The 21,666-nt window shown below is 35.0% G+C and overlaps 1 protein-coding gene across 1 annotated transcript in view; it reads left to right on the top strand.

Moving 5' to 3' along the window:
* LOC124306607 (uncharacterized) overlaps positions 1–21,666 on the top strand; it is an 84,455-nt gene that overhangs the window by 27,157 nt on the left and 35,632 nt on the right. Inside the window, exons 2-4 of the mRNA XM_046767395.1 lie at positions 2,036–2,089; positions 7,832–7,991; positions 20,629–20,863. Of these exons, the coding sequence (XP_046623351.1) occupies positions 7,841–7,991; positions 20,629–20,863 (386 nt within the window). The 5' untranslated portion in view covers positions 2,036–2,089; positions 7,832–7,840. The remainder of the gene's footprint in view (positions 1–2,035; positions 2,090–7,831; positions 7,992–20,628; positions 20,864–21,666) is intronic.

Raw genomic sequence — 21,666 nt, 5'->3', positions numbered from 1 at the left:
GCACTGGTGCTGCCTCCTAACGTGCTAACAAAAGTGCAATATAACACGGGTGCACAGCACAAGTGCAGCTTATGTGCGTACGTATTATACGTACCGATATATCTACGATAATACAAGTATGTATATATATGTACATACATATATAGCTACTATATATGTACATGAGTTGTATAGTTGATGAGAGTGGATCCCGTATGCACAACAGATGTACGACTTATATATATAATATATATATATATATATATAAGTATGTATGTATGCATGTGCCAACGCCTGCTGTAGAAAAATGAAATCCCACTTATTACGCACTTTGTTCCGCGAGTTTTGCAGCGCTGTACGGTGTTTAATAGCGTAGTACATGTATATATGTATGGAGAATTCCATGCGAACCCGACGAACGTCTGACCCTCGTCATTTCTGAGTTTGTTTAAAAACGTTTATGCAATTGTCTCCCAAATCTGAAGCAGTACTCTGAATTTTTTCAGATTTTCTTATTCAACTGCTCAATTATTTATAAATATTTGAAGCGATTTCGATAAGGATGTGTTTTGATTTTTTAATCTTAGGTTCTCTAAATATTCTTATAAATTATATGTTCTATTTTAAATATTTCAAAACCAGGCCCATGATGAGCCGATCTTTTTCCATTTTCTTTCAGCGCTTTCAATTTTTTTTTTTTTTTGGTTAATCGAAAGAGTGTTTACACGGTCTCAAAATTCCTGGAACATTCTCACAACTTCTAGTTTTTACTTAGAATATTTTTAGGCTAGTTCCACAGTATGGAACGATTTGTGTCTATCTTTTTTCCGTATCTTCATAAGCGGTATCACCATTTTGTTAGAAAAAAAAAAAAATTAAAAACTTCGATCAACAATCGTCGCTGCACGTGTATAAATTATTTTTTATTTTCTCTATATTCTTATTTTACATCATTGTTTATTAAGAATCTTGAATGCATATTTAGTGTAGAATCAATCGAGGAATCGTATGGTAACGATTGAATAAATTGTATATCAGTAGAAATTATCGACTCCCCTTTGCACGGTGAATTTTGACTGAAAAATTCGCTAGGTAGACTGTTGGTTTGGAAAAAAAGAAATTCAGAGACACGTTTGAGCCATTAAAAGGTGGCCAAACATCTGGAAGACCTGGAATACCTGGAATTGTCAAGGAATTTTTAATTTGGTTATGGAAAATACTGAAAATATCTTTTTACTTTTTTTCATCGAGAAAACAAATTGGCTTAAACTGAATATTTTGTAAATTATATTTTTCCTCGATTCGAATTGAATTTGAATCGAATATAGAATTAATATTTATTCCAGATATTTGTGGACACCCTGCGTTAACCAACGTCGATAATTCACACGTTTTCACCTAGAATTTTTATTTTTCTTATTCGCAGGAATCCATGTTCACGTCTATACCTCGCGCGAATTTTTCACGATAAGACGTATGAATTGATAATTTCCTCGCTGTCAATCCTCGTCGGTGTTCGATATTTAGGATCGCGGCGAGGGACGAGGAGGCCGCGTCTTTATGGATACATACGAGAGTTAGAGACACCACGCCTTGCCTATTTATATATTTTAACTTGCCTCGCGTACTCGACAGGAAACGTTTGGGCGCACGAGCCCAAAAATACACGTTACATTCGTCACCCTCGGTTAGAAAAAGGAAAGAACGAACAGTAACAAAAAAAAAAATAGGAAGAAAAGAAATGAGAAAAAGGAAAAGGAAATGTGTGGAAAATGTAGAAAGGAAAATAAGAGAATTGACGGAAAGCTTGGAGAAGTGTTTCTCCTGGCTGACGAGTTTTCGGGCCTGACAAACGACCAGACCTTGTGTTTTCATGCCGGGGTCATTTACAGCGTTTGTCCCGTAATTGAACACCTAATTAAACCCCGCACGCTAGCTAGTAAATGAAATAGAATAGTTGCGTACGTATACGATATATTTATATATAAGTATGCGTGTTGCATATACCTATTTGGAAAAGTGAAATTAACCGTATTTTTCATCTTTCTGATTACAGATTTTCGGGACACGAGTACACGAACCGAATTTAAAATGTCGATCGATCAGTAAGGTAATACACTTTGACTAATTTTTATCAATTTAACAATCAGTTTCAGCTTTAGCGAAAAAATTCGACAAACTAATCGATTCGCTATGTAACAATCAGCTTGGCCATGGAGTTGACATTATCGCAGAATCAAGTTCAATGTCAATTTAGGTGCTGCGATAAAAAGTATATACGTACTACATTCGAATATTTGGTCAACAAAAATCTCTCTGATCAACGAATAAATATATACTTATGGAAGATTTCATCGTGTAAAGGATGAAGAGGATGAAACGTGTATTTCAGTCTGAAAGAAGGCCACAAGTATCAACTTGTTTTCTTATTTACAATTAATGAAAGACCCGTTTAAACAGAAACTAACCCTACAGCGCCCCAAAATATAACACTCATATCTTTAGTGTTTCTTGTATTACACATATATACATACTCAAAAATAATTTCTATGAAAAATACTGAAAAGCATCCGGAAGTGTGAAATGAATCGGTTGTATTTTTTTCCGTCACGATACTTTGTCGAAAGCATGCATAATGTAAAGCTTATCTTCATCTACTCGTGACCTCTAATTTATTTCCACCGGTAAACGAGAATTATGACAAAAAGAAGAAGAAGAAGAAGGAAAAATTTAGGAATCATGAAATGCCAACATTTAAAAAATACTGACTTGCTGTGCAGAAATTTTAAATTAAGAGATTTCTTTCTAATACTCATCATTCGGTCCAAGAAAAACATTTATTTAATTACACTCCCATTTATAATGAGCAAATAACGTTATGTTGTATATTCCGACATTAGGTCATTGCCGTATAAAAATGGTCATATAACATGATAGGATATAGCGTGCTGGCGAAATTCAGCAAGAATTAATTAAACATTTGGTTATTCCAGTGCGAGCGCTGCAAACCAGATAATTTATTCACAACTAATTGTGTTCTTTTTTTTCTCGTTCATCTCACTTTAACCTTTCGTTTTATCGTCGTTTTATACATAAATATATAATAATTTTTTCTTCCTTCATCTCTGGTCTCTTAATTTCATTCATATTTTCATTCGCTTTGCTTTATTTTTCTTGTGCCCCGTAGGTCGGCTGTCGTAATTAAACACCTCAGTGTGATTGGCTCGCGGCGTGTTCGTTACTTTGTAAAGCGTCGTTCATCAATCCGGGGCCTGATCCTTTCCCGTGTTACACACCGCGCTGAAAAAAGTATAAGCAAACCAGAATATACTTTATTACTACTGTATCGGTATTTGAATAATTGCCTCTATCTCTTCTTCATTGAGATATCGTAGATCTTGTTATCTTCCGTTAACTGTATCGAAATGTTACACAAATTAGAAACCTCACACGCGAAGAAACATTAAGGAAAAATTTAGTTCTGATCAACTGTTGTTATTTTTTACCATAGTCAAAATATGTCGTTCTAGGCGCAAAATGAAAATGGATCACGATGTTGTTGTAACTAGAAAATAATCCAACACGTGTTATTATACTTTATGGATGAGGTCACGCCGAACTACATTTTCTTGTAACTATTGCGGTAATTTGATTTTTATGCAACTATATTATAGAGTTGTGTTACTGAAATAATCTAGTAAACTAAACAAACAGTTTAGTGTCTTAATAACCGGAAAATGTCTAGTATTGAGAACTATAATCACTCTAAAATTACAACAACTTTTGAATATTATTATAAAAACGATCTTGTCCGTTTTACCGTCATTTTTTAGCAACTACAGAGAATAATTAAAAAAATCTCTCGGTAAATAGACGTTTAAATTACTTGCGGAGTACATTGCGTTCCTCTTTTATTTTACACGAGGAGAAACCGTTCTTGAAATTTTATGAAAAACTATCAACTTCTTTTTTTTATCCTGTATAATAATAAGTTTTTTCATTACAAATTCTAATTTACTGCAGTACAAACTCTTTCCGCTTCCGCAGTTTACTTAATTACACTTCCACTTATAATGAGAAAGAATGCATGCGAAGGTGGGTGTAAAAAAATATCTTGTTCCTTTTTTTTTCTCTATTGATCTATTATTCATGTTATTTCAATGAATCATGTACGAATTTATTACTTTCTAATTGCGCGTCGGCAGACTGTCTGCGGAAAAGTGAAACCCCGAAAACGATGTGTGAAACTGTACATGCAAGTGTACAAAATAAATATCATTGTAATACGTTGTAATTTCAAGTCGATAGCTAGTTCACCGATTTCAATGTAGCAAAATGATATTTTGAATATCTAAAAAAAAAACATTCATAAAACAACAAACTACGGGAAAATTTATCATTCTACTAAAAAAATGAACTTTTGGAAAAAGAATGAATTGACGATTTTCACGATATTTCACTATAATTATCTTGGGTCAAGTCATATTATTTTTTATGTTTTTTATGTGTTATTTAAGATGGACATGCAGCGGGGTCATTTTGACGCCGGCGTGCAACGTATCGGTTATGAAAATTCCAATTTATCTATTCACGATCAATTTCTAAAAATTCCAAAACAAGGACCACTCTAATAATTACGATACGTGTCCGCAGTGTGAATTCGGCCCATATAGGTCTCTAAGATACGATGAAATTGTTGAGAAAGGTCAGGTTAACAGTTTTCACAAACTGGTACGGTAACTTGATAAGTAGGTACCAGATCTGCGCTTAAACGGCGACAAAAGCGACGCCTCCAGTTTGATGAGGGTCTGCGGTAAATTCGGACCTTGCACAAAATTTCTGCAGGAACAATAATGTGCGAGACCCGGTAAATTCAACCCGCAAATAATCCAGCTGCTGTTGCAAGGTCAGGGTTGAGAGCCAAGGCGAGTACGGAATCGATGCACACCGGGTTACCATGGAAACCTTCTCCTGACCCATTATAGGCTATGCTCTTTCCATCGAGTTATATTAATAGCCTCGCTATTCGATCCATTTGACTTGCAATCAGCTGACGCTTTATGTACGTATACGAGACAATATTCTAGGTACATGCGTATTATACCTTGTAGGATGTTACACGTATATCATATTGCTATTCTGATACGCCTCGGGGCGTCTACGGAGATTTATGAAACGCTGCAAAGTTCGGGATTGGCGATAAAAGAGTGATAATTTTTGCGAAATGTTCCTCGTTTCCATAAAGTTGCTGGACAAATAACCATACCAAAATGTCAAATTGATTTTTGTCGTTTGCCTTGACAATTTGTTGAATCGAGATTAGAATTACACTTTCAAATTCAACCTCGGATATTTTTTGCTACAGTATAATCGAATCCAAATTACCCAAGACCTTTTAAAATTGTTTCTGAAATGTCGGCGTTCGTTCTTTTTCTCTGACGCAGAAACGAAAGTCAAAACGAAACGAGGTTACATATCTATATTGTAATTCCTCTTTCATTTTTCACATTCGTCATCGATAGACGTCGCGACCGTCAGATTGGAAGTTTTAATCAAGTTAGCGAATTCAGGAAAAGTAGGGTCGTGAATTTTCCAGACATCCGGCATTCTGAGTGATGTTACTGATCGTTGAGTACAACGCAACTAATATATTTCAACGAAGCTAACTCGATTTTAAACCCATCATTTACGGGAACTGGGTACAAATATTGCCTCTTATGGCCGACTTGACGATAACATGAAGACGAACACCGATAAATTATACCGAATACGACTTTTATTCGAAAAGTTGACTTTTCCAAATATATGAGTATGTATCGTTTATCATGGTTTACGAAAATTGAAGCAATCCTAAATGTGCGAAGTAACGATTTTTCCTAAACATGCATCGTTACTAACTTCATTCTCATTCAAAGAGTTTGTATCGATTTCGACAAATTCGTTAACTACTAATTGGGTGAGGTTTACTTTCAATGTAACGGAAGAAGCTCTGCTGATTTCAATTCTACTGACACAATGTATGTATTGTACGTCTGATTCACCGGAAATTGAGGTAAAAATAGAACCTAATTCATGAATAAACTTTACACAGAATCAGTGCGCCACCGTATCGTGCAAATACGTACTAGTAAGAAAGTTAGGATTATGTTTGTTTCTTAAGAACACGGTAATCTCGTTATTTTTCACCCTTCACGGGACGTAAAAATATCCTAGCCTTAGTTTTACTCCAAATATCGCGGCTCGTAAACAAATCTCATTCATCACACTGTCTCACCGTCTGCCTAGGAGAAGATAAAAATGGTAAAACACGTGTCAACCAACTGCTATTCGGATATTCTTAACTTACTCAGAGAAAAACCAAACTAGGTTCCTCATCTCCAAACCGGGTTCATTCCGATAAGCGGTGAACTTTGACTCCGACATTTTCGTCGTCACAAAAATAGAATAAGTTTTTGGAGTAACCGGAGAGCGCGTATTAATCACCGTTCACAGTCCATGTCATTTGGTCTCTGTGAATAATTGTCAAGAACACAAGCATACGACTAATTTTAGCTTCGTGTCAATAAAATTTTTTATCTTTCTGTAGGGAAAACTGATATGTATGAGGGAAAGAAATCACTGCATAATGTTCACGACAATAATTGATGACTAAGAGTTTTCTGCACCATCTAAGAGTTTACGATGAATGTTACAGAGAAGGAAATATCTTCTCCAAACAAATGGAGTACAAATGTCAGGCATTCGTTTTTCACATTTCCTTTGAACAAGTCGTGCGTTAATTTTTTCTCGTGCACTTTATCCGGCAGACTGAATTGACACGCTTAAGAATCCCAAGTCTTACATGAAAGGATAGGAAAGAAGCCAGAGTTTTTACAAAATGTCCAAACGAAGCTCCAACATTGTTACATAGAAAAAAATGTACCTAATCGACTTGTTACATTCGATAAATAATTTCTTTAGCTCAACGATGACGTATTGAAATTAAATTTTGTTTTTTACTGGGGGGGCTCTTTATACTGTGATTACTCGCTGTTAGTGATAAAATGATGAGAGAAAGTCTCTGCGATCAGGATTATTATGTACGAGCTTGAAGGGTTGTTGGAATAATAAGATGGATTATGCGATATAACGATATATTAGTTTATTGGCACCGAATGTCGTGCTTACTCCAACATTCTCGCGCTTGGACTCCTCTACTTTTGCACGCTCGTTTTTACTTCGTTGCTCTCGCGGTACGAATACTCACATATACACGGGTTACACGCTTCCATGCTCACACGTATTAACGGCTGCAGTTTTATGTATATACATACGTATAACAACGATGAAAATGTTTCAACATTAAATTTCAATTATAGACACCTTTTCATTAACAACGTCAGAAAAATTGGATGACTGCACTACTTTTCACCGAAAAATTGGTATGTTTCGTCTGATTCTATTGGAAAATGTCTCACGTTAACTGGCTTCGTCAGTTTCCAAAAAAACTACGGCGTATAAAATTGTTATACATAATAATTTACCGACATTGAACCTGTGATTCAACGATGTGAAAATTTCATTTACGAATAAAAACAGCTATTATTAACAGCCTTAATTTTTTTTCTTTTTTTTGCACTCGAATAAAGCTAGTTTAACTCAAACGACACTGATTAAAACTTTGTTCCGTCGCGTTTATTTATTTACTTATTCTTGCAATACTTTCCACACCTGACTGTGCATTCCATAAGTTAGGTAGATCCGAAAGCCGAACCCTGAATAATTCATCACGCCGATAAAAAAGGTGTCGCGATCTTTGTCGCATCGACTTGTTAACGAATTGTTATCTGGAATTCCTGCAATATTGTTACAGACGCTGAGGATGTCAGCCTCCGGCGGCGGGGGAGGAGGTGGAGGCGGAGGGGGAGCTCTCAGTCTGATGGGTTGCGTGCGAGAGGCATCGCCACCCCCTCAGGAACCAGCCAACCAGCTGGAATTTTCGGTTCAACCAAGCCTGGATGCTCAACCCAAAGGTTAGTCAATAAATTAGTCAAATGAGTCCCTGCATTATTAACCAGTGTTTTCTTTGCTTTGTACATGCCTGTTTGCTTCATTTTTTTTCTCCCCTCTTCACAGGCCGTAGAAAACAAAACGTGCACCTTTCACAAGTCTTTAATAACAACGAGTTAGTTGGACATTTTATGGAACTTCGACCATCGTCTAGCCTTGATCGTTTCGGATTTAATTAATGTTCTTTTTTTCTTATCGTATTGTATGTACCATATAGTGTCTGAACTGCGTAAAATGCACTCGTATTGTTTTATAATCCATTTTGAAATTTCAAATCCAGATCCGTAATCAGTGACCCAAAAAACCCCTTAATGACAAGGTTTCATATCGAATACGCAATTGTTAGCTTTTGGCACAAAACGTTGGTTTCGCATCCAATACTGAACTCGGTTAACAATAGTCGATTACTGTTCTTCCGTGTAGTGCACATTCTTCTGAAACTAAAACTTGTCATAGGATACGGTTAAATAACAAAAAAACGTAACGTGTTTTTGAATAAATGAAAATTTACTCTTTCGAAATTGCATTCAACCATCTTAATACTAAATGCATATCACTTTAACAGCTTCGAACTATTGAATATTATGTATTTCACTAAGTTTTAACAACAAATTCTAATAATAATGTGGTGAAGCGGGTCAACAAATGTCACGTTGAAAATGGCATAAATCATTTTAAAAAAACACACATTTTTAAGTTTTGCGATCCCTAAATATCAACAAATTTCGATGAAACTTTGGAAAACGTTTTTATTTTGTGTTTTTTATAACGTATTGAATGAGCAGCTTCAAATTCGACAGCTTGATTTTTTGGCACAGTCTAATATATAATTTACATATACGTATATATAATATATAACAAACCAAATAAAATATTGACGAAAAGTATTTTCACAAGAAATGTCTAAGAAAAAGGTTTAACATGTATTCGTATAAATTCGCGAGGACCTTGGTTGACCTTTATTAAAATTTGGGAGAAATGACTCATACATTCAGTCAAATGACCCTGTCGATTTCTTATTTTTCTCTTCTTTTCAACACCAAATATTTAGCTCGCAAAACTAATTAGTAAACTTAACTACGACTTTCTTTTTTTTTTTTTTTTCTTCATTATTTGCTTAGAAAAAAAATATACCAAGCAAAGATAATGTACGAAAACGAGAATAATCACGTTACTAGTTAGGTACAAGGGCCAACCGATTTTTCCCTAATTAGCGTTATCCCGACGCTTGTCGGATGGATCAGAAAATAATTCTCATTTAGCGGCTACAAGGTTTAAGAATAATTAGCAGTATAGGATCTTGTACGTTAATGATTAGCGTGTTCACATATGTGTATATATATATGTGTGTATGTATGTATGTATCCTGGCATGCACGAACGCCTCTTTTTATAGTTATTATATCACCCCGCATTCCCGTTATGTATGCATACATAATACAAATTTATGTATATGTGCCGTACTATACCTACGACAGCTATTTGCTCTCTAAACTTCGTGCGTTATATCGCTGCATACCAGAATCGGTTATACATATAGGCTAAAGTAAACACGTCACCGCGCCGTGCCGTTTTATTCAAATATTCATCAAGACGAGTAACTTTACAGTCATTGCAAACTGATCAAGGTATTGAAGAAAAATCACGAAAATTACACGCAATGCGGGAAAATAATTTCTCAACTTTATCAATCACGGAGCAGGATCTATTTTTATTTTTTATTCGAGGAGATGTCGTTTGTATCAATAAAAAAATTGCGCCAATACAACAATTTGTCTTGTCGAGTGAAAACACGTGTATTTGGATTAACAAAAAAATTCTTCCGTCATATATATGTATATATATATAGATAAATGCATGATTTAACAGTATGTTGAATTCAACGGAGAATCGATAAAAATCAAAGCTAATTATCATGAAAATATATCAATTCGTTTATTTCTCATTTATCTCTCCTTCTCTCTCTCTCTATATATTTACAACGCTGAAATGAAAAAATTGAGTTCAAGGACGTTAATCTATTCAGATTCCACCGCGTTCTTCGAGCCGTGTATGACGAATTGAAATCCGACGGTCCGATTGTGTCTAATTAGAAGATCGAGGGGGGAAAGTACGGGATATTACGCAATTAGTGTACGCGGATGTCTGATTCGAGTGAATCGTCGTTGCACGGTTTCAATTCCAGTATTACACAATGCATATTATCTACCGCAGCATACTTATCTGCGATTTTTTGCTATTTCTGATAGTATACTAATAGTTTGTCAATACTCGGGAGTAATTGTTATGATATAATGTAAATTGTCATTTTTAGAAACAAATTGATTGAAAAAAAACCTGCATATAGTTTATTTGACCGTATTCGATTAAATTTGAAATTTTCGTCGGCCATATCGGATCCGTCATCTTGAATTTTTGAAATATGCTGTCAGATTCGTAACGAGCGACCAAAAACCACAGAATACCATCTTGTTGTAAAAATTGACTCAGCACAATAACGCGTGACTCTAATATAAGGGTTAACGCAGTAATTCTTACGTATATATACCCAGTACTGACAATGAGCTTCTAGCCTTTGACCTCGAGCCTTTAATGCGTTTTTATAGTACATGCATACGGGATATATATATAAGGCCTTGGTTTTCCAACGGTATAAATTATCCCCGCCACGCTACACACGAGATAATAAAATATCACATCTCGTCGTCGTGTGTGGTCCCCCTTTCAATTTACCCAACGAGAACGACCACCTACGCCATTTCATAGACAACCGGAATCTCTCGACCTACCTGCGGTCTATTCGCCATCAGAATGTGGAAGAAAAAATACGGAACTCGGTTGTTTCTTTTATTTCGTGCAAAATGTAAAATCTGGATTTCGGTGAAAAGTTTGTTTTTATCGATAGAAAGAAAATGTTCTCACGATATGCGGGCTAATGATCAGAAATTAGATAATTCCGATTATTAAATTTTACAAAAATTAAACTCGTCACATTCAATGGTAAGAAAATTTTTACGATAGGATAGAAGAAAATTTCACCAGGATAGTTAATCTTGGTCAGAGTATATAATTTAACTGAATTGCAAGAACGAACCATTTTTTTTATCATGCGCAAATTCACAGTTCACTGATTTATTTCAATCACTGTAACGTTGTCGGTTTAACAAAAAAAGAAAACCCTTCAGCAAGGAGAAAATTTTCGTGGAAATAATATGAAACGGATATCACAACGCGTATGAAATTTCGTCATACATTCTTGATCGTGAATACAGTATCATGCATCACACATCATACATCATGCATGGTATTAACTCGGATGTTCGGATGTTCAGAAAGTGACGTCACCCAAAATTTTTTTTTTCTCTTGACTTCATCGATCTACAGTGATCGTCGACGACGAAAATCCGCTAGCCAAATTTCTCAGTCTGCAAACAACCGCGCAATGGAGCGGACGGTTCCGCAAATTTCGAGTTATCGGGTTCTCTACCTCCTGGATCCTGCGCTCCGGGTCCGCTTCCTGGTGTAACTCGAGTTCCAGGACTAGCGGTTCGTAGTTTCTGCCCTCCAGGTACGCTACCTGGTGAAATGAGAAAAAAGATTGTTTGAATTTATAAAATATATGAAGAAAATGTGGCGAAAGAATTTTATTCTCGCTTCAAAGAAATGTCACTTGATTCCAATGACAAAGTGATCATAAAAATAATTTGTGTTATCAAGTAAAATTGCGTTTATTTGAATTGACTCAACATTTCTTTTGCCATATTTTACATCCATATTTGGTAAATTCAATCATTTTTTTTTTTTTTTACTTCAAATTTTACTTCATCGGTGTAAAAGCACATCAACGTGCATTCCGCATCAAACAAGTTTACGACATTTTGAGATATATATCCTAGAGGCATCACACACACTTTTTCCATCAGACTTTACTTAACACTTTACTGAAGTTCACCTGCAGGCGTAATATTCCTCTCTTCGTCTTTTCGCACTGCAGTTACAGCTGTACGTCGGCGTGGAATTACTTGAATCTAACTTAAATCGATAACATTTAGTTTCGAGCACGTTGCAATTTTTTTTTTCTCTCTATGTACATTCCCAAAACAATGAATAGATTTCTTTCCAATTATTAACAGAGACCAGTTCTGTGAAAGGAACTTCAAGCTCTTATGGACAAAAATTCCATTACTGTAAAAAATTGACAAGTCAACATTTTTCGTAAAAAACGAATGGAAAAAAATTACCCGGTTTTTTTTTTTTTTTTTAAGCACGCAGCGTTACAAAAACCTAGAGCATGTGAACAGTGAAAATATTCCATGTGATAATGTTCTCAGCTGCAGATATTTTTTTTTAGTAAACAACGTTAAATATTGTAGAAAAAAAATACATTTCGCAAAAAGAAACCTTAGAAAAAAAGAAACGAGAATCTATTCTTTGGCTTTGGCTATTTTTGCAGCGTTAGAAATAAATTTTATTCATGAAAAGTTTAAATTATTTCGCAGAATCATTTGCAAACGAATATCCAAATAACTGGTTTTTCAATATCATTTTTTCCTAACTCCTATTTTTATCTCCTTTTTTTCCTACCTCACGATTCTCAGCCGCTCAACGCAATTCCCCGAGGCGTTTCGTCTAGCGCCTACAGCAAAAGTCTAGACTTTTGATTGCGACGTAGGCTGCTGAAGCATAAGATATCCATATAACGGATATATGCATATGACATAAGGCGTATGCCGAAAAATTCAATTTCGTTCATTCGTCGAATCAATTGAAACCAAATTATCTGATGAGGTTATTCTGAAATTAAACAGGTTAACCAGGAGTTCGTCATACTTTGAAAAAAATGAAGAAGTGAATTTAACCATCGGAATTAATTACATCAAAACGATGATCAAACGAACAGAAACATTCAATTCAAATAATAAAAAATCCAATGTCAATCATTGCATTAATCAGTTTCAATTAGGTCCCCAATAAATACCTGAGATGCGTTTGAATGTTTGTTCTTCTGTATAAAGTAGATTTTTATTATATACAAGGATTTTGCGAAAAAGATTTAAGCTGTGATTGGATTGTCAAGTTTATTTTTTTTTTTTTATTTTTTTTTTCAATCTCACGTAAAGTTAATGTAGGAGATGAGCTACATAAAACAAGCAAGAAGTTATTTTGACCGGTGTTGATGGGGAGGGCCTAAGAACTTCCTGCTGGAATACGCTTCCACTCCATAAAACATTAACAACTGAAATTTTTTTATTCAAGTAATTCAAAAATTACGTAATCAACAAGATTTTATTAGTTCTAAACTAAATAAAGTTCGATTGAGAGTAAAATCATCAAAGTTCGTTGATCTACTCTAAAGATGTCATAATTTTTTTTTTTTTTTTCTTTATATTGTTAGTCAACTAACTCTGAAACTACTGGACCCATAAATCCAAATCCATTTATTCGTTCTTCAAATATCGGAGAAAAATTGATCACACACTCCCTTGGATCTTAAAATGTTAAGACTTAGTGAAAGCTGAACTTTTCATTTCCGGTGTGATTATAAGTTCGCTTATTTTTGTTATTGTCAGAAGAAAAAATTGAAATAGCCGAAAATTGGATTCATCACGCTTTTAAAATGGAACAGTTTTTAAGCCATCGCAGGCTTAATTTTTAGACGTTGATAAAAATTGAAGAATTACACAAATATTGAAAAACAAAAACCAAAGTCACGCTTATCACGTTTAAGCGAAATCGAGACAAGATAAACCGGTATAACGAAAGCGGTAACTTATAAATATCGCATTACTGTACGCGTGTGAAATTTGACCATTTCACAAAATTACGCGACGTGGCGGTGTAAAAAAAAAAAAAAAACGGACACGATGGATGCGGACTCTAAACGGCGGGAAATATTTAACAATAAATCGTTTCTACCCAATGGAGGTGAGGTTGCAACCTTGAATGGCTTCCAGCCGTAAGTGAGTCACGTCAAGTCGACGTCGCCCTGGTTCACGGTTTACCGTCTTGTGTAACGTGCTGACGTATACTTGATCCGTTCGACGATATAGGTAGCGAAAAATTTTACAGACTAATCGATCCGCGATGCCGAAAAATGGTTAAAAGTAGAGCAGTAAAGGGAAGGATTTTTTACCGAAGCTTTAATTACCTCGTTAATATTCAATCGAAATAAGGAAGTGCAAAGAAATCATAATCGATACATTTTCTACACAAATAGTGATCCATGATGATAATTAATGCAGTATAACAGAATGTTGCACAGAAAATAAGAATCAAATTTTTTACGATGATTACGTGTATTTTATTTAACTCGTACGGTGTGTACATACTAATTGTAAAACATGGTTTCTTTATCTCGAAAAAGAAAGCTGAACTCTGAAATAGAATAAGCCACTTACTTTGCAGCTATCTCTTGGAAATACAATTCACGAACAATTCTTCATCCATATTTTGAAAATTGTAGGATTCGTGACATGACTTCGTTGATTGGTAACCGACAAAATTTTCAATAAAAAAAAAACATTTAATTCTATTTTAAAAAAGGTTCACAACAGTCATTCTTCGGTATGAAAAAATTCTAAACTGCGCCGTTTTTTTCCCCCTCATTGTTAAGGAAACCATAAAATAAACTACCGAAGCATAATTATATGTTTGAGAAATATAACCTGCACGTAGTAAAAAGGAAAAAACGACTCAAACACGATGTGATTTATTATAATTTTGCGAGTCAGTCGAGTCGGTATGGAATTCCCCGATTCGCAATCCTCTATTCTTGCAATAAACAAAGCTGATTACCGCAAAGTGTGATTCCAAGTTACGCAGCTTATTGTTGACAAAGCGAATGAGCATAGAAACGATCCTCGACGAATGAAACAACTAAGTAATTCATTCAATTAGCGGCTCGTTTATTTTCGTGTGATAGACTCAGGGGCTAGATAATTATGTACCCTCGTCAACGCCTTCCTACACATACCATCGTTAAGTTGCGTACGACACATTTATATATATCTATTAACTAGCAGCAGCGCGAATATTTTCAAATGCTTCCTTGTGTCAAAATTATCCGATACAGCGATATACTCTCGTGGATTTTTTTCTTTTAGAGCTCATCGAGAGCTCAAAAACTCCTAAACATGAATTTCCTCTATCTCTGAGGCTTTTGTCAGTGTTCGCATCAAAGTATCTGATCCCCCCCTTTCGATTTCGCTTACAAATATCGTTATATCTTTAAAACTATCGATATGGTTGTAACGAAATGCAGACTAAGGCTTTGGGCCAGACGTTGTACCTTTCTGTGGGAAAAAAAATAATCAAAATCGGTTCGGTATTTCTGGAGTCATGAGCCAACATCGGACACAGAGAGAGACTAGAGAGAGAGAGAGAGAGAGAGAGAGAGACGTTGAGAGGTTGATATAGCTACCACGCGGAGAAGAGATTATCGTTGCAGCAAGTTGCCTGTTGCTAACTCCTCGCCATATACGTATAAGTAATATAAACCAAGCGAAGGAAACCACCGTATTACTCTTGTTTTACACACTTATGCATCGCGAATATGTTCACGCGTAAAACGCGACGAATAAAAAGGTTGAAACGTTGAGAAATAGTGCAAAAAAAAAAAAAATCAAGCAAATGAGCAAAGAAAAAAGACGTAAAAAATATACCCGTAGCTCGCAGGTTGTAACTTGTGACTTGTGCCCAAGGTCTGTATATATATACGTACATACATGTATGTGGATATTACATGTGTGTTATATGCAACAGGTTTGTTGCCTCCCATATAAAGTGAAACGTATATTATGAGACCGGGAATTGTGACGCCACGAGCAACTCGCATATCCACTTTTGTTTTTGTACAAGGTATACTTATTATATACCTGTATGCATGTATGCCTATGTATGACTTGACATTAGATTATCTGGTTTATGCAATTTTTTTTCTTTTTTTTTTTTTCTTTCTTTTTTCTCTCTGGTCTTAATTCTTACGTTTCCGATCTCGTTTTTCCACCGTTTCGCTCTATCACCCTGGCAGGCTATGTGCAGACGGTCAGTTACTGCACGGCTGTTGAACTCAAAGTTTAAAGTACAGATTCGTCGTTGAAAAACTGCTGAAAGTGTGTTTAAACGAAAAGTATTGACTACTTTCAACTCTCTTTGAATGTATTAAATTTGCAAGGAAAAAAAAAAACGCGTGGCACGATTTCTGATACCGAAAAATTATTCAATTCTCAATTGTGGTCATTCATTTCCGCGTGTAAAACAATTTTGGCTATCGAATGACAAATGTCGTTATTGCGTAAGGAAATTCTTTCAGAAATTAACCATCGTGTAGTGAAATCGAACGAATTTACTAAATTTTCAACAATTTCGAAGCGATTTGAAATAAATCGCTTCCAAACGGATATTTAAGCTTTTGTTTACAATTCCAATATTTTCTATACTTTTATATTTTTAAACAGACCTTCGTGGCTTGCGAATATAGCAATTTGACAAATACTCGATCCGTAAAACCGTCTCGTAATAAAATTAAATTAAAAAAAAGCATCGACTCTTTGTCAAGATAACTGGAAAGAAATAACGGAAGTCGAATAATCGTCGGTCAAATAAAAAAGAAAACCAGCGAAAATTATAACGAAGCGAATTGCTGACACGAATAATCGGTACAGTCTTTCTAACAAGACAATAGATCCATAACTGTCCGTTGCAGCTAACGTCACGGATAGATTAATTTTGCCCTGATATCCGTTTGCGATCTCGCTTTGCAATTATTTGTTAGATCTGACTTTATCCGGCTGTTAGGACTTCGTTTAAAACGATAATGATCACTGAACTGAATCGCAAAATAAATTCATCCTCCTCCATAGAAACTGTGCAGACGACTCGAGTAGGTGTAGAAGAGTGTTCGCAATCTTGCAAACATTGCACTTCGATATTATCGTATCGTGTACTGCCAATTGGGTTGAAGCGCTTGTTCGGTAATTCTGTTGCCATTGATCATTTTAATGTAGTTTTTTTTTTAATTCTGTATTATTATTATTTCTCTATCGCACAATCAGCAGTTTAATCATCATCGAGCAACAAATTTTCGGCAACGTTTCAGATGCTTGAAACGAAATATTTCGCCAATATCAGCTTTGATCGCAGATTTCGTGATATATTTCGTTTGAAGAATTGCATACACAATTTCTCAAGTACGTCATCAACGGAAAACTTGAAATCTATCTTGAAACGAAAGTGTAGAGTTTGTTTTGCGATAGGATTAAAATTAATTGGGAAAATGTGTTCATCGCTTATATATAAAGATATTTATTGATCATACGAATTCCTACAATACGAATTATCAATATAGGCGCTTATATCTACAAAGCATTTATATACAGTTTATTACGTGCTGAACTTTGATTTATTCATTGAATTACTCAATTATTAATTATATATTATTATCATCTTTTCTTAAATATACTTTATATTAACAATAAATATTAATATCTGATCATCCGCGGCTGGTGACAAAGGTTTAATAACGATGCGAGAGAAAAAACATAAAGATAATAAATTTGTACACAGCAACTGCAGATTGTACACAGGATTTATGTATATGATAGCATGCATAAAATGTGTTGATATGCTTTTTCCGACGATAAGACACGAGTAATATAACCATAATTCATACGGATCTTCAGCCGTGTAACGTAATATCTAGTTTAAAATCAATAACACGCACGATCTTCCTTCTCATATGTGGAAATATGTTGTATTTCTATGAACGTACATTTCACGCTTTATGTAAGCTGATTTCCTGTCGAACATTTGCTACGCGATACAAGCTCGAGGCTGCGGAAATCGAACGACGGTTCCGCATGTAAATACATATGTACGTATATGTAATGTGTATATAATGTAATGTAATGTATAACGATTGGAAAATTCTAATCTTATCAACTGAAACGAACTGGTATCAGCGGCGAATGTTTTTTGCCATTCAGTCAAGTTATTCGTTTCGAGTGCCTATCGTTTCAACTGCAAATGCGACGGAAGTATAACCTGTCCCGATGTCATTCGTTCAACGAATCGGATGATTATCTAGGTAAAAATTCTAATTGCTAATCTCTCTTTTCGATCCTTTCGACCCCGCTGTTCTCCAATATCACGAAACAAAAGATTTTTCTTCATTCGACGCGAGTTCGCGTTCCATAAATTGCGCGTTGTTCTTCATTTCCTTATAATTTTAGTATCTCGTAAATCGTTCAATTCGGATTATGGATCAACAACTTCTCCTCTGGCTTTCGAATATCTCAGGTAAATTTTTACTTTATTCGTGATAACTCCATAAATGTATGCGCATATCTAAATCATAACTAAACATAACCAAAACTCGTTATCCGCAACTTGACGAACCTGAATGAAAATGCTGCCATGCGAGAGAATTTAACAACTACAAGTTATCCGCGTAAAACGCAACGTTTTTATTTCTCTTTGTTTCATTCAATTTTACTCCGTGTTTCTTTACTTTTCCACAGTATTTTAACCGTTGAATGTATATAAATATATATATTTTATTTTTTATTTATTCACTCGTTTCTTCATTAATTTATTTTTCTGACAACGACGTACCCGTAAAACATTCCTCAGTTCAAAACATCTCGTCGAATTTGCAAAACAACAACTTCTATTGGCCACTGAGAGTCTGACGTCATTACAATTTAGCACCACATGTTTGATTCCCTCTGATTGGCCGGAAATCTTCGTAAACTTCGCGAATCGCACGCGAAATTTAAGAAAAAATGTCCACCAATGATAATAATAATAATAATAACTGCCAACAACATACCTGTAAAACAATTTTCATTCTTCGCGTGTGATGAATTGTGGCCTTTTTTTTACACCGTTCATTATCTTATTTGGTTCAACGCGATCGAGGATTAGCTCATTTTTCTTCAGTTGTACAAATTTATCATGAAATTTTCATTAGGCAGATGCTTGTATAGATTTGCACACACGAATGTTAAGTGACTCATTGTCGCTTCGTCAGCTGCAGCGGATCGGACTCGAAAAATGTTCTATCGTGTTTCGATCTCCGATAATCGATCGCGTTAATTCTGATCTAATGGATAGGCAGACTAGGCCATAAAAATAAACAAAGAAATTATAATGAATGTAATGAAAAATTAGCACAATAAACGATGCCTGCGTCTGCGTATAAATATCACTTGTCGATATTATCTGGTGGGAACGAACCGATGTTCGTATTTAATTCTACTGGAATAAAAAATCCACCCAAATATGTATTCAAGTGACGCATCGTCGTATAAAGCGCAGATCGTACAAACGTTAATTTTTCTTATCGATCAATTTCTGTCAGCGGGTTTATAAATATTTACATCGAAGGTCTAATCTCTTTTCAATGAAATCTGACCGTTAAATGGCTACATTAGCCGCGCATGTTACATTTGCAGAAATTTCGCAACGCTAGAATGGATCAATTAATTAATTAATACAAGACACTCGATAGGATTTGAGAGCTGCGATAATATTAACTTGATCGCATTTATTCGAAAATCAATTTCGACCCTTTGCCTGAATGTACAGTCGATTTTCTTATCATTCTCAGCCCTCGAGAGCCAGGGATCTAATTATCTACTTTATTTGACGAAGAGACAAAGTAAGTCGTAGAAACTACGCTGGATCACGATTCAGTCTCCGATAGTAACATGTCCTGCGTATTATTAAAGGTATTCGGTCAATTTTCGTGGAAATAATTTATCTGGGTGAGACTTTTTTTTTTTTTGTACAATGACGACAACAGGCTTAGAAAATTCGTTTCACGGTCAATCTCCTAACTTGGGTCAATTTATTCACTGACAAATGCAGCGTGTCAAGAGGTCAATTTATAAGGATGTGTCACTCGTACAGTCCGATCGGAAAATTTCTTCGGCTAAAGAAAAATAAGTCAAACAATTATTGTTTGAGAAATGCGATGCAAGTTCCTCAACTGTTAATCAAGAAGTTTCAGTACCTACCGACTGCATATTTTCAATTAAAAATGGGCAAGCAACGGAAAAAAGCAAGGAAATCGATGTGATTTCGGCGATAAGAAAATTGTGAAATAACGTGATCCTCTAAAATCGTTACCAATTTATACTCTCTTACTTGGATATTCGTGCTTTTCAAATTTCTCTAAAGCTCAGAGAACAATTTTTTTATTAAATTTACGCAATTTTTCAGTCCGTCATTTCACAGCGTTTTCCTTTCAACAACATCACAAATATCGCAAAATTTTCGTGCGATACGTGGACCCAAATATCATAATCGTTATACCCACAAAACCAAAATAACGACTTGCAAATTCGTCAATTTATGTTAAACCCGTTATAAATTATAACAATCGAATCGTTATTCTTCTGAAATACGCTATAAATTTGATTGAGAAAAAAAAAAAAAAAAAAATTGGCAGCATTAACTCAATTATCTTAACGATTTCTCCAACTCTGAAAAAACCGCCGAGTTCATTTATTGTATAAAATAATGTAAGCGTAAAAACTGTTTGCAATATTAACATATAAAAAGTAATCTGTTTGTCAAATTTTTATCCCGAATGTTTTAGAGCCAAAGAAAAGACGTTTTCACCCGTTACGAGGACTGCGAAAAATCTTCAGGCGAAAAAGCCGAGGCGCCGCCGATCTCAATGCAACTTCATGCAGCAACGCCGATGGCAACGATCACGTCCTCTCTTCTCGTGATCGCGAAGAAGTTACTTTGAGACACCCGGCTGGACGCCCTGAAGAATCCCGCAGTCGAAGCGCCAGCGAACTTCTAACGGACCCTTGCGACAGAGAAAGGTTTCGTAGACTTTCGAAAAGTTTTCCCGTTTTCATTTTTTTCTTCATCTTCCCCAATTTTTTTACGTTTTCAAGTTTTCTTTATTCTCACATCCGTAACACGTCATTTGCATATTAACGAAATATACAAGGAAGCAGGCAAAAAAAAAAAGTCTATCCGCGTATAAACCCGACTCTTTGAAATATATGTAGTTATTTTTTTTTTTTTTTGTAGTTTAGTTTCTTGAAATTTTAAAATTTCAACGGGGGCGACTCCACATAAGAAATTCATTGTATTTATTTATAATTTTTACGTCTAATGAAAGTTCGATTTTAACTGATATTTCCCGGTCGTTTAAAGGTTAATAAGTTTTATTGATTTTATATAAAATTATGTCTGACAATGGTTTAAAAAGAAAAGTAAAAAATTGATAAGCCCCCGATCGATCAGACGAAGTTATTTATTCCTTTGTAGGAGTAACGTGAAATTTCTTCGCGTAAAATGAGTTATTTTTTTTTTTTATTCTTTGAGCCACGTACAAAAAAGTAAATTAGTACGCATTCAACGAAACACGATTAATTAATATTTTTTTTCAAATGCAGACAAGTTATTATTAAAAAGAAGAAAACATCTCGAGTCGTCCCTTTTTTTTTTGTTTAATCTCACCAACTTGAAAAGAAAAATTTCTTCAACTTATTACATTTCTTAATTTCAATAGTTTCGAACACAAATTGTCAATTGCAGCTAAATTATCTCCCGTAATGTAAATATTTCAGTTCTCAAAAAAACACTCTTGCTTAGCTTCAGACGGTTGAACGTTTTC

The sequence above is a fragment of the Neodiprion virginianus genome, chromosome 6 (assembly GCF_021901495.1).
Source record: "Neodiprion virginianus isolate iyNeoVirg1 chromosome 6, iyNeoVirg1.1, whole genome shotgun sequence".
Lineage (NCBI taxonomy): Eukaryota > Metazoa > Arthropoda > Insecta > Hymenoptera > Diprionidae > Neodiprion > Neodiprion virginianus.
Note: the sequence above shows the minus strand (reverse complement) of the source record. Positions and strands in the feature narration are given on the sequence as shown.